The 14855-nt window shown below is 47.2% G+C and overlaps 1 protein-coding gene across 1 annotated transcript in view; it reads left to right on the top strand.

Moving 5' to 3' along the window:
- Window positions 1-617: 617 nt before the first annotated feature.
- Emb (exportin-1 emb) overlaps window positions 618-14855 on the top strand; it is a 31559-nt gene continuing 17321 nt past the window's right edge. The window contains exons 1-9 of the mRNA XM_077674260.1: window positions 618-827; window positions 3095-3172; window positions 4306-4427; window positions 5323-5604; window positions 7622-7737; window positions 8329-8443; window positions 10621-10740; window positions 13794-13922; window positions 14041-14199. Of these exons, the coding sequence (XP_077530386.1) occupies window positions 3118-3172; window positions 4306-4427; window positions 5323-5604; window positions 7622-7737; window positions 8329-8443; window positions 10621-10740; window positions 13794-13922; window positions 14041-14199 (1098 nt within the window). The 5' untranslated portion in view covers window positions 618-827; window positions 3095-3117. The remainder of the gene's footprint in view (window positions 828-3094; window positions 3173-4305; window positions 4428-5322; window positions 5605-7621; window positions 7738-8328; window positions 8444-10620; window positions 10741-13793; window positions 13923-14040; window positions 14200-14855) is intronic.

Raw genomic sequence — 14855 nt, 5'->3', positions numbered from 1 at the left:
CATATATTAATGTGTCGAAAGGAATATCTCACTTTAATTCATAACCACCGCGAAACAAATATTGACGAAGATGGAATTTTACGTCGCGTTAGTTAGGATTAAAATTATTGCTTGGATAAGTTTGTGTCGGCACGTGTGTCCCACTACCATATTTGCGGAGTCTCGCTCGAAAATGGGAAAGTTTCCACGGGAAACAGACGTCTCCGGTTCTCGCCTACGATAACAAACTCGCCAAATCCAGTCAAAAGCGAACAACCTGCGTGCTGATTAGTTAGCGAACAGAAAGCATCGATCCATCCGTTCGCACGCGTGAGAGGCCGAAAGCTTTAAATTCAGCGTGAACATTAGTAAATGCTAACCGTTTGCAGCAAACCGCGTCTCAGCACATGCAACGCATGGTAGCTTCGCCGCAAGTCCTAGCCGAGCAGCGGACGACGGAATTTTCCTAAGGTGCCAATTCATTGAAAAAATGCTATCTAACCTAGCTTCGTCACAAAAGACAACTTTGAAATTAATAAAATTACTCAAAACTTATTAATCTTTTATGATAAAGACTATTTTTTGCGAAAAATTCTTTGTGTACATCAGTTCGGGGCCGAAGATTGCCGAGTGCGGCGAGCGTGGAACCAGTTCCAACCGGTTAGGGGAGGTACAATAATTGTGCGTGGTTGGTTCACTACAGTGCGAGGAATACGAGTGTGTGACTGCAGGAGCACTTCATTGTGCGAAAAATTGTTGTGTGTTTTTTCTGTGCGCCTGGACCCGCGCCTGGTTGTTCAGTGTGCGTGAGACAAAATTCGGGGGGCTCAACGCGACGCTACAAAGACGTAAGTTGGTCGGTTTTGTGCCGTGCGGGCGAAGCGAACCGCGTCTACCAAAGCGTGGCACGTAACGAAAGCGGCTTGAACGCCGCGAAGGTTTGGAGTGTTGCTATGTCGTGCCGGGCTTTCAAACTGCGAGGTAGCGAGATTGTTGCATACGCGGCGAATGACAAAATTTGCCCCGGTGCGATGAGAACGTGGAGCGCTTGAGCGGATTCGCGCTTTTTTGAAAGACGGTTGGGACAGAGCTGTCCATTCCCAGGGGCCGCTTAGAAGTTTTGGGACGCTGCACAGGCTTGTTTTTGATCCAGAAAACTATTTCCTGGCCTTAGCAAAAGCCCGGCTCTCCCTTCAGCCAGTTTTCAAGAGTTACATGACCACGCTAACAACCCTAGCCCCAGGAACGAGTTCACGGCGGTCGGCAGAGTTGTGTCCATCGTTTGGGAGCCTTGAGAGCGCACATCGGTGTTGAGATTTCCTAGAGTCTTTGACCACACGAGAAATTTTTCGAAACAGCGCCTGCGGAGAAAAGCTCGTCCACTCGCGTTCCAGCGAAAGAGCGGTAAAAATTCGAAGTTGTACGTGATTCTGTGGATCGCCGGCTTTGTTCGCCTGCACGCTCGATTCGTGGTGCGAGCGGCAGTACGATGTAGAACCATTATTTGCGGGCCCCGGTTCCGGGCCCGTAGTGCGCTTGAAGGTGCGGAGAGCCGTCGACCGACGCATCAACGTGCGTTTCCCTAGCTGGCTCGGTGCCTTGCACAATGCGCGCACGATCGCGTTCGAAATTACGTAACCATGACGGAATCAACGTGCGTTACCGCTAGGCAAGGGAAAAAATTAGCAGTCAATTTCCCCGCTCAACCCCTCTTGCTTTCTCCGCGAGATACGGCACCTCTCGCATCGCACGCGTCTATCCTTCATTCATTTTCTATTTTCAAACTCGCGAATCGGGGTCGCGCCGAGACAATGAATCAGTGTCGAGAGAGCTCTTGCGTTTTTCCCCATTTTGTTTGGCGCGAGGCGATGACAAGATGGGGTCACGCGCGCGACGCAAGTATTATGTGTATACACATCAAACGTAAAAAAAGAAAAGTGATACGTAAAAGAGTTCCTGGTGAACACAATACCGAGTTCGCTTTTTTTTTTTTTTTCTGTGTTGACATGTTCCCGACCCGATTAACGCATTCGTAAGTTATCAGAACTGCATGTTGTTGCCCCGTAGTCACCAGCGCGGGCAGACTCGTTTCTTTTTTTCTTTTTGGCCGACCTAACCTCACGGCCATTGTGTAGACTGTGTTTATCCCAGCCCCTGCTATTGGAAGCTGCACCAATGAACACATTTTCGTGGCAGTCCGTCTGTGATAGAAGTGCTGCCCCAAATGTGCAAAAACACATTGGGAAGAAACGGCAAGACATCCTCCTTTTATGCCGATTGAAGAAAAGGGCAAAGTAGTTCAGGTGGTTTGCATTTGGGAACCGTCCGTTTCAGTACAGCTGTGAATAATTTTTCTCGCAGTTTTGGTTTCTGGGAGAGTTGTGCCGAGTGCCTGACCGACATTAGCTGGTATTTGAATTGCTGAACCCTGGGCTGTCTGAAAGTTGCCTTTATGTCGGGGGTGTGTGAAAAAGGGGACATGAGAAGCAAAGGAATTTGAATCTAATGTGCGTTGAATGTGGGCGAATGCAAGCCACGAATGCACCCAATAGGCTTGCTGCGTTATCTGTGGGGTTGCGGTCAGGATCTGTCGAAAGCCTTGGCATACTCATCCAGCAAGGTTTGATCAAACGGACGGCAGGTTTTACGAGTCCCATCTCTAGCCACGCTATAATTTTTAGCTGTGGCTAGTTGGAGTAAACTGCTATCGAAATCTGCGTTGAACCTGTTGTATTGGCAAAACGCTCCTTATCGCGTTCGCCTTAGTCAGAAGAAGCAAGTCTGGAATTTTGTTTTGTGATTAACATTGTAGACCAATTAGATGTTTAAATGATTTTTTTTTTTTTTTTTTTTTGCTGCCGTTTCTCTGCTGGGTCTAAGAAATCGGTATTCGATTGTCAGATTTCAGCTTGATTGAAAGAAAAAAGGTGGCTGGAGGTACGAAAAGGCATAGGGAGGAACTGGACATGTTTCCTTGCACTCTTAACAGCATGCATGAACTGACTTCTCATTTGTGTTTGGACTGGACTTAGTAAGAAATGGCGCTCGTGCGAGAGCGATGAAAGAGTTACCACGCATTCACACCCTACCTGTTTTCTTCCTTCCTTTTTTTCAGGTGGGTTGACTGACTTCTCATTGATGTCGGTGGAAGTTGATGGGATGAAGCAGCCGCTCACACCGTTTGGGACGCCAGGTATTTCGCCCTCAGTGTTTGTTGGCACCGCTTTCAAAAACTATGCCAGTTGTCAACCAAAAGAGGTTCTCCTGATTCATCTTAATTTGTAGTCAATCCTAAGGCAGTTTTTTTAGTGCCCCCCTCTTGCCTTCATGTTTTGCGAGCCATGAGATCGTACAGTTTGTTCCGCTAACCTGATTTTGTGCGATATCTGCCTTGGTAGCACTTGGGCATTCCACATTCCGCTGGTGTTTCTTCGAGACTTGGATAGCCCTTCCCAGCATTTGCGCTCCGAAAACAACCGCCGGTTGTGAACCGTCTAATGCATGTGCGCGCCAGTTGCTGGCAGTTTTATGTTGTGCTCGAGATTACCTCTGGGATGCGCCGTGTGCTGTGTTACTCTCCCCGAAGTGCTTAGAGAGAGGGGATGAATACTAGTGGCAGTAATACTGGTTGTGTCATGGTTGACCCAAATTGCATTGTCATTTGCTTGGAATTGACTCCATAAAATGTTGATCGACTTGGAAGTGATAAGAAGCTGTGTAGTGGTAACTATGGTAACAGAGCTTTGCTATTTTGAAACGAACTACCATGTTTTCTCTATTATAACCCCCTCCTCCCGTGTGTTTCTTTCTTAGGTGTTAATGCATTTGAAGCATATGGGCTTTAAAATGTCAACTTTTCTTATCTTTGTTTTTGGTTAAGAGGGGGGTGGGGTGCTATAAACTTGTTCATGGCTGTCCACTTCTGGATGGTGCCAGAGATGATTCTAAGCTCAGTAAAGTGTGTTGTTGAGCCAGTTCATTTTGCACACTTGAACGTAAATCTGCACGCTTAAATGGGACAGTGAACAAGCAGTCCGTGCTCGTCCTGACGCTCTTTTTTTTTTTTTTTTTTATCGTCCCGTTCGCAAGCAGTTTTACGTTGACATATGCGTCTAGTACAATGCCACAAGCCTGTGTGAAACGTGGTGCCTCTGTAGAGACCATCTTTTCACAATGCCAGCAGCTTTGGGGACGAATTCGGTGTTGCGGCATCCTGTCCATGCTCCGAAATGCTAGGCTGGGCTGGCACGAAAGCGCGGCGTTCTTTTAGTGGCGTACACTTTGGCATTCTTTGACGAATTGCACGTCCCTTGTTGGTCGTTTCAGTGAACGGCAGCATGAACGCGCTGTCGGAGCAGGCGGCGCGCCTGCTGGACTTCTCTCAGAAGCTGGACATAAACCTGCTGGACAGCGTCGTCTGCTGCATGTACACGGGCGAGGGCCCACAGGTACGTCGTCCGCTGTTTAGAAGATGGGCTATTTTCGCAAGGCGTCCACCGCGGTGGCTCAGCGGCTAAGTCGTTGCGCTGCCGAGCCCAAGGAGGCAGGTTTGGTCCCTCTTGCAGCGGCCACTTTTACGACAAGAGGCGAAAAGTGAAAAGACCTCGTGTGCTGAGATTTTGCCGTGCGACCTCCAGAGAATCCAGAGACCTCCACTCCGTACGGTGTGCCTCATAACCGTGGGCCCATTTGACCGAAAGCGATAAGTTGGGGAATAAGTTCTCGACTGTGACTTGAGCACTCCCCAGTAAATAAGTCGTTTGTTTGAAACTGAAGCAAGTGCATGGATAAGTTTGCTTTTTCGTCGACTTTTCTGGCCACCGACCTATTTGCCAGGGCGACTTCGATGTTATAAAAGCGGGAATGTGTGCTTACAGGCAAATGGGCTCAGGTGTAGCTTCGACACATTGAACCCCAAAAATATGAAAGTTGTTTAAAATTTGCTCAAGTCTCTGCTTTCATCTCGCTGCACTAAAAAGCAGCAGGTTTCAGCTCATAGACGTTGACAGAGGGAGCCTAGATGCCTAAATAAAGGTCGTTCGAGCTACTAGAGTTGTAGTGGGGCTGGCTGCCTTGTAAAAGAATGTCCACACATGGATGGCGTCAAATAGAAGGTCTTTGTAAGAGGAAAAAAAGAAACTAATTTGTTGACAAAGGTGCATGCAGGTCTCGAATCTAGGTTTTGCCTATGTATGCTTGGTAGCAAGTCTCAGGTGATGAAAAAATTGCAGCCTAACTGCAGAGGCCGAACTTGCAGTGCCTCGAAAGAGGAGAGAGTACCATGTAGCAGACGCCATTTTAAAAAGCCCGTCCGTTCTCGTCTTGTCTTGTCTCGGATTGCAGCAACGGCTGGCCCAGGAGGTCCTGACGACGCTGAAGGAGCACCCCGAGGCGTGGACGCGGGTGGATACGATCCTGGAGTTCTCCAAGAACCAGCAGACCAAGTACTACGCGCTGCAGATCCTCGAGAACGTCATCAAGACCCGGTGGCGGGTGCTGCCGCGCAACCAGTGCGAGGGCATCAAGAAGTACATCGTGGGCCTCATCATCAAGACCTCGTCGGACGCTCAGGGCATCGACCGCGAGCGCGTCTACCTCAACAAGCTCAACATGATCCTCGTCCAGGTGACCTCTCTTTTCCTCCCTCCCTCTCTCTTGTCCTTATCCGTTTATTGTTCATGCCTGCCTCCGCTCTTTGTCTCAGTTCTTTTAGCTGTTTAGTGAAAAATATAACTACTGTACCTATTCTCCTTTAATGTATGTACTCGCCTAGACGAATGAAATGCAAATATGAAAATATGAACCGGAACATGCAAAATTGAAAAATACTGTTCGGGGAGGCCCAATAATGGCACACTATTGGTATAGTTGGAAAGCCGCATTTCTAAGCTTTGTTTAATTAGGCCACGTGTATGTAAATTTGGCTTGCACGTGGAAGGAAGTCGCACTATTTGTGTGTCCTGGTTGATATTTTCGTGATCGTGTTTCGTTTATCCATGACAACTCGCATGCTCTTACCCAACTACCCTACTCGTGTGATGGATTACACTCAGGCTTCAGTTTTGGTCGTTGGAAGATTTTTGAACCCCCCCGGCCACCTCCCCGTGGGTTTAATTGGTAGAAATGTATTTGAGGTATTTTAAACATTGCTGACTAGCGAGACCTAGTTGTGGATTGAAAGAGAAAAGGGCAGATTGTACAGGCAGGCAGGAGTGTGGTATTTATTTAGTTTAGCTGGCCTGTTATGTGTACTTTCGTACACGTCAGGATTGACAGTAAGGCCTGGGCATTTGTTTTTAAAGACAGAGGTTGAGTTTACGGGTTTCTGGACGTCTGTTTGGAGGCGGCGGGGCATTTTCTTCGTTTGAAAAAAAAAAAAAAAGTACACCAGAAATTTGGCTCACTTTGTCGTTCTTTCTTGTCATGTGTTGAAAGTGGGAGAGGAAGCGGAACTTCGTGTATTTCTTGTGTGTTAAAATTGATAACATTATAATATAAAAAGAAATTGACACTTCTCTGTGGTATTTTTGGCAGCTAATGTTTTACAGTGGTTTTTTACTTGTGGTGTTGGCATTGGCAGCTTGTGGCAAGCGTACTGATGTTTTATTAAAAGTCAATACAGCCTTACTTTCCTTTGCAGCTGCATTATTCTGCACAAGGTATTGTGGGCACCTTACCATAGAATGTGACCTCAATGACCCGATTTGATTTTGGCTCGAAACGAAAAAGAATACACCAGAGCGAATGGGATGAATGTAGAGAATTCAATGTTGGGCTTGTGAGGAGGGGGGCAAGGGGGGTATGTAAAAACATTTTTTTTTTAGAAATGTAGACCTTGAAACTTTAGATAAAATAGATCTTTTTTTTTTTTTCCTGGGCATTTATGGACAGTTTTCAGGTAAAGTATTTTAGTGTAGTGTAGAGCAAGACTTGTGCATGCTGCAACAGTTGTTTTCTAGAACATTTTTACCTCTCCCAATTTTTTAGAGCAGTATGGAGTAAACTGGCTTTTATGGGTTTTTAGGGCTTTTAATCGTTGTCATTATGCTGCAAGAGCTCGATCAACTTTGCGTGCAATCTGGAATGACAGATAATTTACCCCAGTCACTAAGACTTTGCAGAAATTATACTTGTTGTATGCTTAACGATGAGAAATTCTAATATTTCTGTAACTTACAAATTCAACAGCAGTGCTGGCAGTACGAGAACATGGTGCAGCAAACTTAGCTGCAAAGCTATCACTATTCATGCCGTCGTTCTATCAACAGCCGTGCCTCTTGTAAGAAAATTTAGCTTCATCTGAAGAATCTGTCACGTGTTATCCACGTTCTCATAGCAGCTTGGGCTCACAAGTTGGGGCGAGACTTTCTAAGCCTTTTTTTTTTTGTAAATATTTTCATTTTTGTCTTGACGTAATACTGGATCAAAGCTCTGTGCAGTTGCTGCTTTTCTTTGTTTTGTTTCCCCTATCCTTGCTTCCTTTGCCACATGGCCACCTTTGACAAAAGGAATGTAGTTTCGTCTGTAGGTGGAAGGGTGCGTTGCCTGAGACTTTCATGCAACGCTTGTGGGGATCTGCATTGGCTTGGCACATTGTGCGGGGTACACCACAGGGTTGTGCGCTGTGTCCCGCGCTGTGCAGATCCTGAAGCGCGAGTGGCCCAAGAACTGGCCGTCCTTCATCAGCGATATCGTGGGGGCCAGCAAGACCAACGAAAGCCTCTGCCAGAACAACATGATCATCCTCAAGCTCCTCAGGTAGCCCCGAATACATTGCCTGTTTGTTCAGTCTGCTTTGCTTGTGGTTAGGCCTAGTTAGGAGCTGCTGAAGCTGGTAAAATCAGGGTGATATTCTGTCCTCTTCCTTCCTCCTTTCTGCAGCCTTGGCTTGCCCATCAGAGCCACTATAACATGTGGCCTTGCCCTTACAACCTGAACCAATTGGGGATAAGGTATCAGAATGAGGAAAAAGGATTTATTCCAGACTCGCCACTGCTCTGTTTACCAAAAGTTTGTTCCTTTTTTGAGGGCTAGTATAGCAGAAGGAGAGAACGGGGCTTTTGCGGGAACGGCATGTGGTGGCACCGACCCATTTTGGAGTTTGTGGGGCTCTCCTTTGGCAAGTCTTTATTTGACTCGCAGAATAGGTGAAATTAGTTTTTTTAGAGAGTGTGTGGTGCCTTTAACACCGTCGCTCTTGGCAGCGTTCCGCCAACTCCGCAATCGCAGTGCAAGGTCGAAGGGTTGGGTAACGATTTCTTGTTGGAGGTGAAATTTGTTGGAGTGTTGAGGCTAAACAAGTTTGTCATTTCTCTGCCTCTCTCTTGCCGGGCTGCCCCACCCCTCCAGCGAGGAAGTGTTTGACTTCTCGAGCGGCCAGATGACCCAGGCCAAGGCCAAGCACCTCAAGGACACCATGTGCAATGAGTTCTCGCACATCTTCCAGCTGTGCCAGTTTGTCATGGTGAGTGAGCCCTTTCCGGTGGAAGGTTGTACATGCAGGGTTGGTACGCCGAACACAACTTGCCGCAACACGTACGGATAGGACTAGTTCAGCTTGTTGGCACTCAGAGGGAAGGTATTTTGTCACTGCGGTTTCACAAGGTGCACTACGAGTTGGTCGATGCTTATTGTGTCATCGGCATCAGCAAAAAAAGAGAAGTAACAAAAGCCCCCCCCTTCTTTTTTTTCTTTTTTTACTCTAGCTTAATTTTTCGCTTAGAAGCCGTAAAAATCGCTTGAGGCCACCGATTCTACCGTGGTGTCAATAAGCAAGCAGAGAGGCAAGCCACCGTGAAGTGAGCATTTTGTATAAGGGACCCTCTGTCCAGACCCGGCTGGCACGCGGGTGGCTGTTACTGTGGGGATGAAACGTTTCGTGCAGTCCTTTGCGTTACAACATGTTGTCGCGGCCAAACGGCGCCTGTGTTCAACCTTCCAGCTTGCGTGTTCAGACGGTTGGCCATTCCCGGTCCGCTCAGCCGGCCCGCCGTGTGGATGCGCTCTGCTCTGGATTCCGCACGCCACAACTTGGTTCCGCAGTCCCAGCTCTTTTCGACACATCCACTTTTTAACCCAGCACTACCTTTTCGGCGCAGGGTAGTCTTCTTTATCAACGTACAAAGCTCACGCCATAGCGGCCAAACGACGCTTGCGCTCTGTTTCCATTTCGACTGCTCCAAAATGCGCACGGAACCGCGAAACCAAGCGCAAAATACACATAAAACATGTGCGGCGCGGGCGCGAGCCGTTCGTATGGGTTCGCGAGTTCGTCTGGTTGGAAGCACTGTGGTGGAGAGTGTTGCTGGTTGGACCGCTCTGTCGTCTGCTACGGCGGTCCGCCATGTGGATGCTCTCGGCGCTGCATCGGACCGCGGCGGGCCGTGACGCGGCATCACGTGACCGGTCGGACCGCGGACTCGGTCCGTCGTGTGGATCGGCCTTTATTGGCGAGTCCGTCAAAGTGCCTGATATTTGGACAGCCTTGCTTAGTGGTGCAAGCAGCAAAAAGGGGCTGGTAGCGTAAGCTGGACTTCTAAGCGCACCGTGTGATGTCCACCCGCATGTTGTGCGCCTGATGTTGTTTATCCAATAGTGTAGTTTCCGTAAAGGAAGGCTCGGCAGCATTTGAACAGGGTCGGCACTGTCAGCACTGTTTGTTTGTAGCAGCACAATGCTTAATATTGTGCCGAGCCAACACAACAGCGCTGGGATACTTGGCAATGATCACATGTGGCTCTCGCTGTAATTGCGAACTTGCGGAAGCGGGAGAATGCAATATAAAGATAAGATAGCGATGCAGCAACAAAAGCTCAGAGGCAGTTCGCACATTGGGATGGGGCTTGACACCTGCTTTCACAATCCGTCGACCGATGTTTCGCTTGAAGACTGATTTGCTTTGTTTAGTCTTCTCATTGTTGTGCATATGGGTTGCGGGGCTTGGAGCCTTTGTTATCGCTTCACTGGGTTGTTGGCAGTTTTGAAATTTGCTTTGTACGGGTTCTTGTATTTTGCTTCAAATCAGTTTCCCTGTGACAGGACTTGCTTTTGTGGTTTGCCATTTACACTTAAAATGGGAAGCGCTAAAAAAAAAGTGAGGTTTTGTGTCGTAATTTTCTTTGTCACGCTTTTCATTGAAGTCTGGTCATGTCTTTTGGCTGTATAGAAATGAAGAAAGGTGAAAAGCAAAAACGCCCGTGTGTATGAGATTTCGGCACACGTTAAAGATCCCCAGGTGGTCAAAATTAATCCGGAGCCCTCCACTATGGCGCGCCTCATCGCCTGCGTTTAAACCCTACAATCAATCAATCAATTAGAAATGAGGAAAGTGAAAAAGATGCAGCTTTGCGAAACCGGTCAGCTGCTGCATGTTGCTATTAAGTGTGGAGCATTTCGTCGTCAATATTTTTCATTGCCCTTCTTTTGTATTTTTTTTTCTCGTGGACTAAGAATGCTCAATAATTGTTTTCCAATCCAATCCAATCCGAATAACATGCTTTGTTGGCACCAGCCCGATCCAGTGTAAAATAGTGCGCCTTGTCTTAGTCCCTTTAAAGCCCTTCCTTTTCTCATTTCTCTCCTGGAGCTCCGCACTAGGGTTTCCCTGTGGAAATAAAGTTGCATGTTCTTCTTCTCCTCCAGGAAAATTCTCAAAACGCCCTGCTGGTGCACGCCACCCTGGAAACGCTCCTGCGGTTCCTCAACTGGATCCCACTGGGCTACATCTTCGAGACCAAGCTCATCAGCACGCTCATCTACAAGGTGAGCCTGCCCTTGACACCTCCGCTGTTGCTTTTGTTTGTTTTAGTTGCGATAAAGAGGTGCGGTAAACAAGATCGAGAAGGCAGCCGCGTGCGGTTGGGTGGGAACTGAAATAGCGATTCCTGCAGGATAATACATGTTGTGCTCGCGGGATCAGATGGCGAGAAATGTCCGAAAGATAGTTTTTTCGGAAGTCGCATTTTTGGATCGCCCGTTTTATTTTGTGTGTTTCCAAATGTCCCTGTCGAAAACCGTTGCAAAGTGCAAACAACAAATAATTATGTCAGCTGAGGTGGCAAAACATTTGTCCAAGTCGACGCAAAAGAATGGCAATTTTCGAAGCGCTGTATCTCCAAAACGAAGCCACTGGGGAACGCCATTTTGGTATTGTTATATCGGCCAAGCCTTCATCTTCCACTTTCTAGTCATTGCACTGTACAGATTGAGTTTTAGGGGTGGCTGTATTCCTCTCTTCTCTCTCCCCTGTATTCCCCTGTATTCTCTCTTTTTTTTGTGGTGTACAGTTGAACACGGATATATCGAACACGGATATATCGAATTATTGTCTATATCGAACAGTGCAAACATCCCCTTGAAAATCCCATGCAAAAGTATAGGGCTGTTGTGCGCGTGTATCGAACTCCTGATCATGGGCAAATTCGATATATCGAATTCCGCGCCGAAGGTGCCCCTGAAATTTGCTTCCTCTGGTGGGGTGGAGTTGATGATAATGTTGACTCATCGCAGGAGCTGCCTGGCTTGGTGAGACACAGGCGGCGTCCGCGGCATTACGTCGCTTCGATGGCCTTCAACAGCTCTTTTCACGCACGCATGAGGGGCAGCTCCATGATAGCTAGAAGGCCGAAAGTGATTGGGGCGAAAGGACATAAAGGAGCAAAAGAAATTGACCGGATGCACTCTTTTTCTGTGATTGAGCTCTTTGGTGGCTCGTGCAGGGGGACGGATGCGGCGTTGTATGTTTGCTTTGTCCAAGGCATTCATTTCGGAGCAACGAAGGCGGGAATTCGTCGGGTGCAGGCTGCTGAAAAGATGTTGGTTGAAAAGCCGTTCAGAATTCCTCGCAGTAGTTTTGAGGGCGATGCACGCATCAACGTTGACGTAAAGGCGAATGCAGCACAACCTGCCCCGGCTATTCCGGAGCGTGTCGGGTGCAAAGCGACTTCGTTGCACGCCTCCAGATGGGGGAGGTGTTCGGTTCGGATACTGAAGATAACGGCACTCAGTGCCTGACAACGTTCCCAACCGCCTACTGCAGCCGAGGTTACGTCAGCGTTATTCGCCTCTGTTGTGGCACAGTGTACAGCGTTGATTTTCTCATGTGTGCATGTTTGTAATCTTGAAGACAATATGGCGGACTTTACGACGCAGAAGAAAAAACAAGCGAAGCTCAAAGGCATTGCAATGATAAATAAAGAGCGGTGGTCATCATGCTGCGGTTCTGATTTTCCGTGCTTTGAGGGTCAAAACGGTGAACTACCGTTTTCCACGACTTTAGAAAACTCTCAGTGATGTGCGGAGTTGTCAGATAATCTTCAGATAGGCGTATTTTATATATCGAATTATCGATATATCGAATTCTTTCGCGATCCCCTTGGAGTTCGATATATCCGTGTTCGACTGTATTTGTATCCTACGATCAGCGGTAGTAGCCAGCACTGCTGCGAAAACTTGGCAGGCAAACTCTACCGGACTCTGCTTCTGGCTGCCTTCTGCGAAGTGTGCTTAGTGTCTCGTTGGAATCGGGGGTGGCTCGTTGGCCTGGCCAATCCACTGATTTTTTTTTAAAAAGTCTCCTTTTTGTAGGCTTATAAGGGCACAGGGTAAGCCCTATACTTCCCATGTATTTTTGGCCATATTGAAGTGCATTTTTCTCGGCATCTAAGAAAGGTATCTACATAACTTATATATCATTTTATTTCAAATTTTGTGCTCTTTTAACTGTACTAGAATTATGAACATTATTAAAAAATTCAGTTTTTTATAATTTTTTGTCCGTTAGTACCTAAATTTTGGCATTATTTTAGTATTAAAAGTTGCGTACCAAAAAAACTGTTACATGCAAATTTTCAATTCTAGTACAGCAGGTGTGACAAGTTATGTAGATGACAGGAAAAAAAATCAGCTTGTTGTCTTGGAAGATATAGGAAATAATGGTACCTATGTAAGAAAAAACATTGTTTTGAGATAATTGAGTTTAAAGTAAAAAAAAGGCGAAAAACAATACTTTTTTGCCATAAACACCACTGGAGCCATTTATTTAAAAACCAGCAGCTACCGTCAGCTGGTGGTTTTCATTGCCAATCATTGCCAAAGTCATTTTTCTGCTTTTCACCCGGTCGTCCGTCCTTCCTTGACTATTTTGTGCACTATCGTACAGATCTGTTCACAAAGTATTTTGCTTGTGATCAACCTCTTTAAGCCACTTGATGGTGGTGTTGCGCCCAGGTTTTGGTCTGAATGATTTCAAAATGCTGGCTCATGCATTGCTTCACCATTTAATGAAAGAACAGCATCCAATGTTGCAATCATTAGAGTGTGAAGCCCAAAAAAAGATGTTTTTTTGTGCGCAGCTTTGAAGGGCAAATGTGGAAAAAACGTGCAACAGGGTCTTTGGATTGCCCTCACATAAAAATCAGCTATGCAATGGTTGCTAAGCAATTTCCTAATACAGCTGGTTCCAGAAAATCATTTTGATCTGAAACGGGAAGTTTTTTGATGAAAAAAAAATGACAATAAACCCTGAGAACATTCTTAAGACGATGTGGGCACTTACTACTTGCTTACGGGAAAACTGCTTTTTAGCGAGAAATAAGACTTTTTAAGGCAAGTGTGAATATGGAAAATGTGCACAAGGAATTGAACTTCCCTAATTGTGAAGAAAAACAAAAAGTCATTTTTTCAAAATTTCGCCTTACCCTGTGCCCTTAAAGTGGACACCAAAAAGTCATATAACTTGTCAGCCTCTTGCATGTGTCTGCCCGTTTCGGTTGCCTTTGTGAACTCTCGGGGCCCTCCCTCCTTCTGTGGTGCAGTTTCTGAACGTGCCGCTGTTCCGCAACGTGACCCTCAAGTGCTTGACGGAGATCAGCGGGGTGAACGCGTCGCACTACGACGAGATGTTCGTCCTGCTCTTCACTCAGACCATGGCGCAGCTCGACCAGGTGGGTGCTTGCAATCAAAGAAGTGTCTGAGGGTTTCCAAACCGTTCTGGGACGTAACTTCTGGGATCAGAGTTTGATTCGTGCTTGGCTCAACCGCGTCGTGCTCCCCCTCGCACAGATGCTGCCCCCGTCAACGGTGATCAAGGAGGCCTACTCCAACGGGCAAGACGACGAGCAGAAGTTCATCCAGAACCTGAGCCTGTTCCTCTGCACCTACCTCAAGGAGCATGGAGCCCTCGTGGAGAAGCGCACTGACCTCCGCGAAGTCCTTCACGCGGTGCGTCCTACGCTCCTCTCCTCCTCTGGGGCTTCTTGCATGTAAGCGCGGGGGTGGGCGCAAGCTAGGAAACCGTCGGTTACAATCCGAACGAGGCCTGGGGAGGAGCCTTGTTAGTATGCAATGGCAGTTTCGAGACAGTAGTGATGCCGTGCTACTGAAACGGTGCAGTAATGCAGGAAAGATTACTCGGGAGAGGCCCAAGTCATCCCCAATGCATTGTGGAAAGTGTGGAGGAAGTTGCATCGTTTTGAAGACGCCCGCAGACAGTGTTGCTCGGTTTTTTATAGACACAGTGGCTGAATATGGCCAAACGCAGCTGACAATTTTTTTATGGCTGGGTGGCCAGGCTTTTGAGTGGGAATGAAAGTAGTGGCGGAGAAGGCAAGTACGGCTTATTTAGAATGTATTTCTCGTCGTCAGCAGGTTTCTTCAGTAGCAGAGAAGGTGAGGCACAGCAGAGGAGAATGGGGAAAGGGTAGTGGGGCCAGTGGACATCTCGACACGGCAGGAGTGGCTTCACGAAAAGTGACATCAGGCCTCCCTAACCTTTTCTTCCCTTCATGGGTGCAGTGTACTGTATGCCCGCCTTGGGGTTCGTTTTCTGGAGGATTATCCCAGAAGGAGTACTGTTACTCTGCTGGGAGGGTGTGTTT

This window comes from Haemaphysalis longicornis, unplaced genomic scaffold (assembly GCF_048455015.1).
Source record: "Haemaphysalis longicornis isolate Haplotype H1 unplaced genomic scaffold, Haemaphysalis longicornis Haplotype H1 scaffold_6, whole genome shotgun sequence".
NCBI lineage: Eukaryota > Metazoa > Arthropoda > Arachnida > Ixodida > Ixodidae > Haemaphysalis > Haemaphysalis longicornis.
This window is presented reverse-complemented; position numbering and strand designations above follow the sequence as displayed.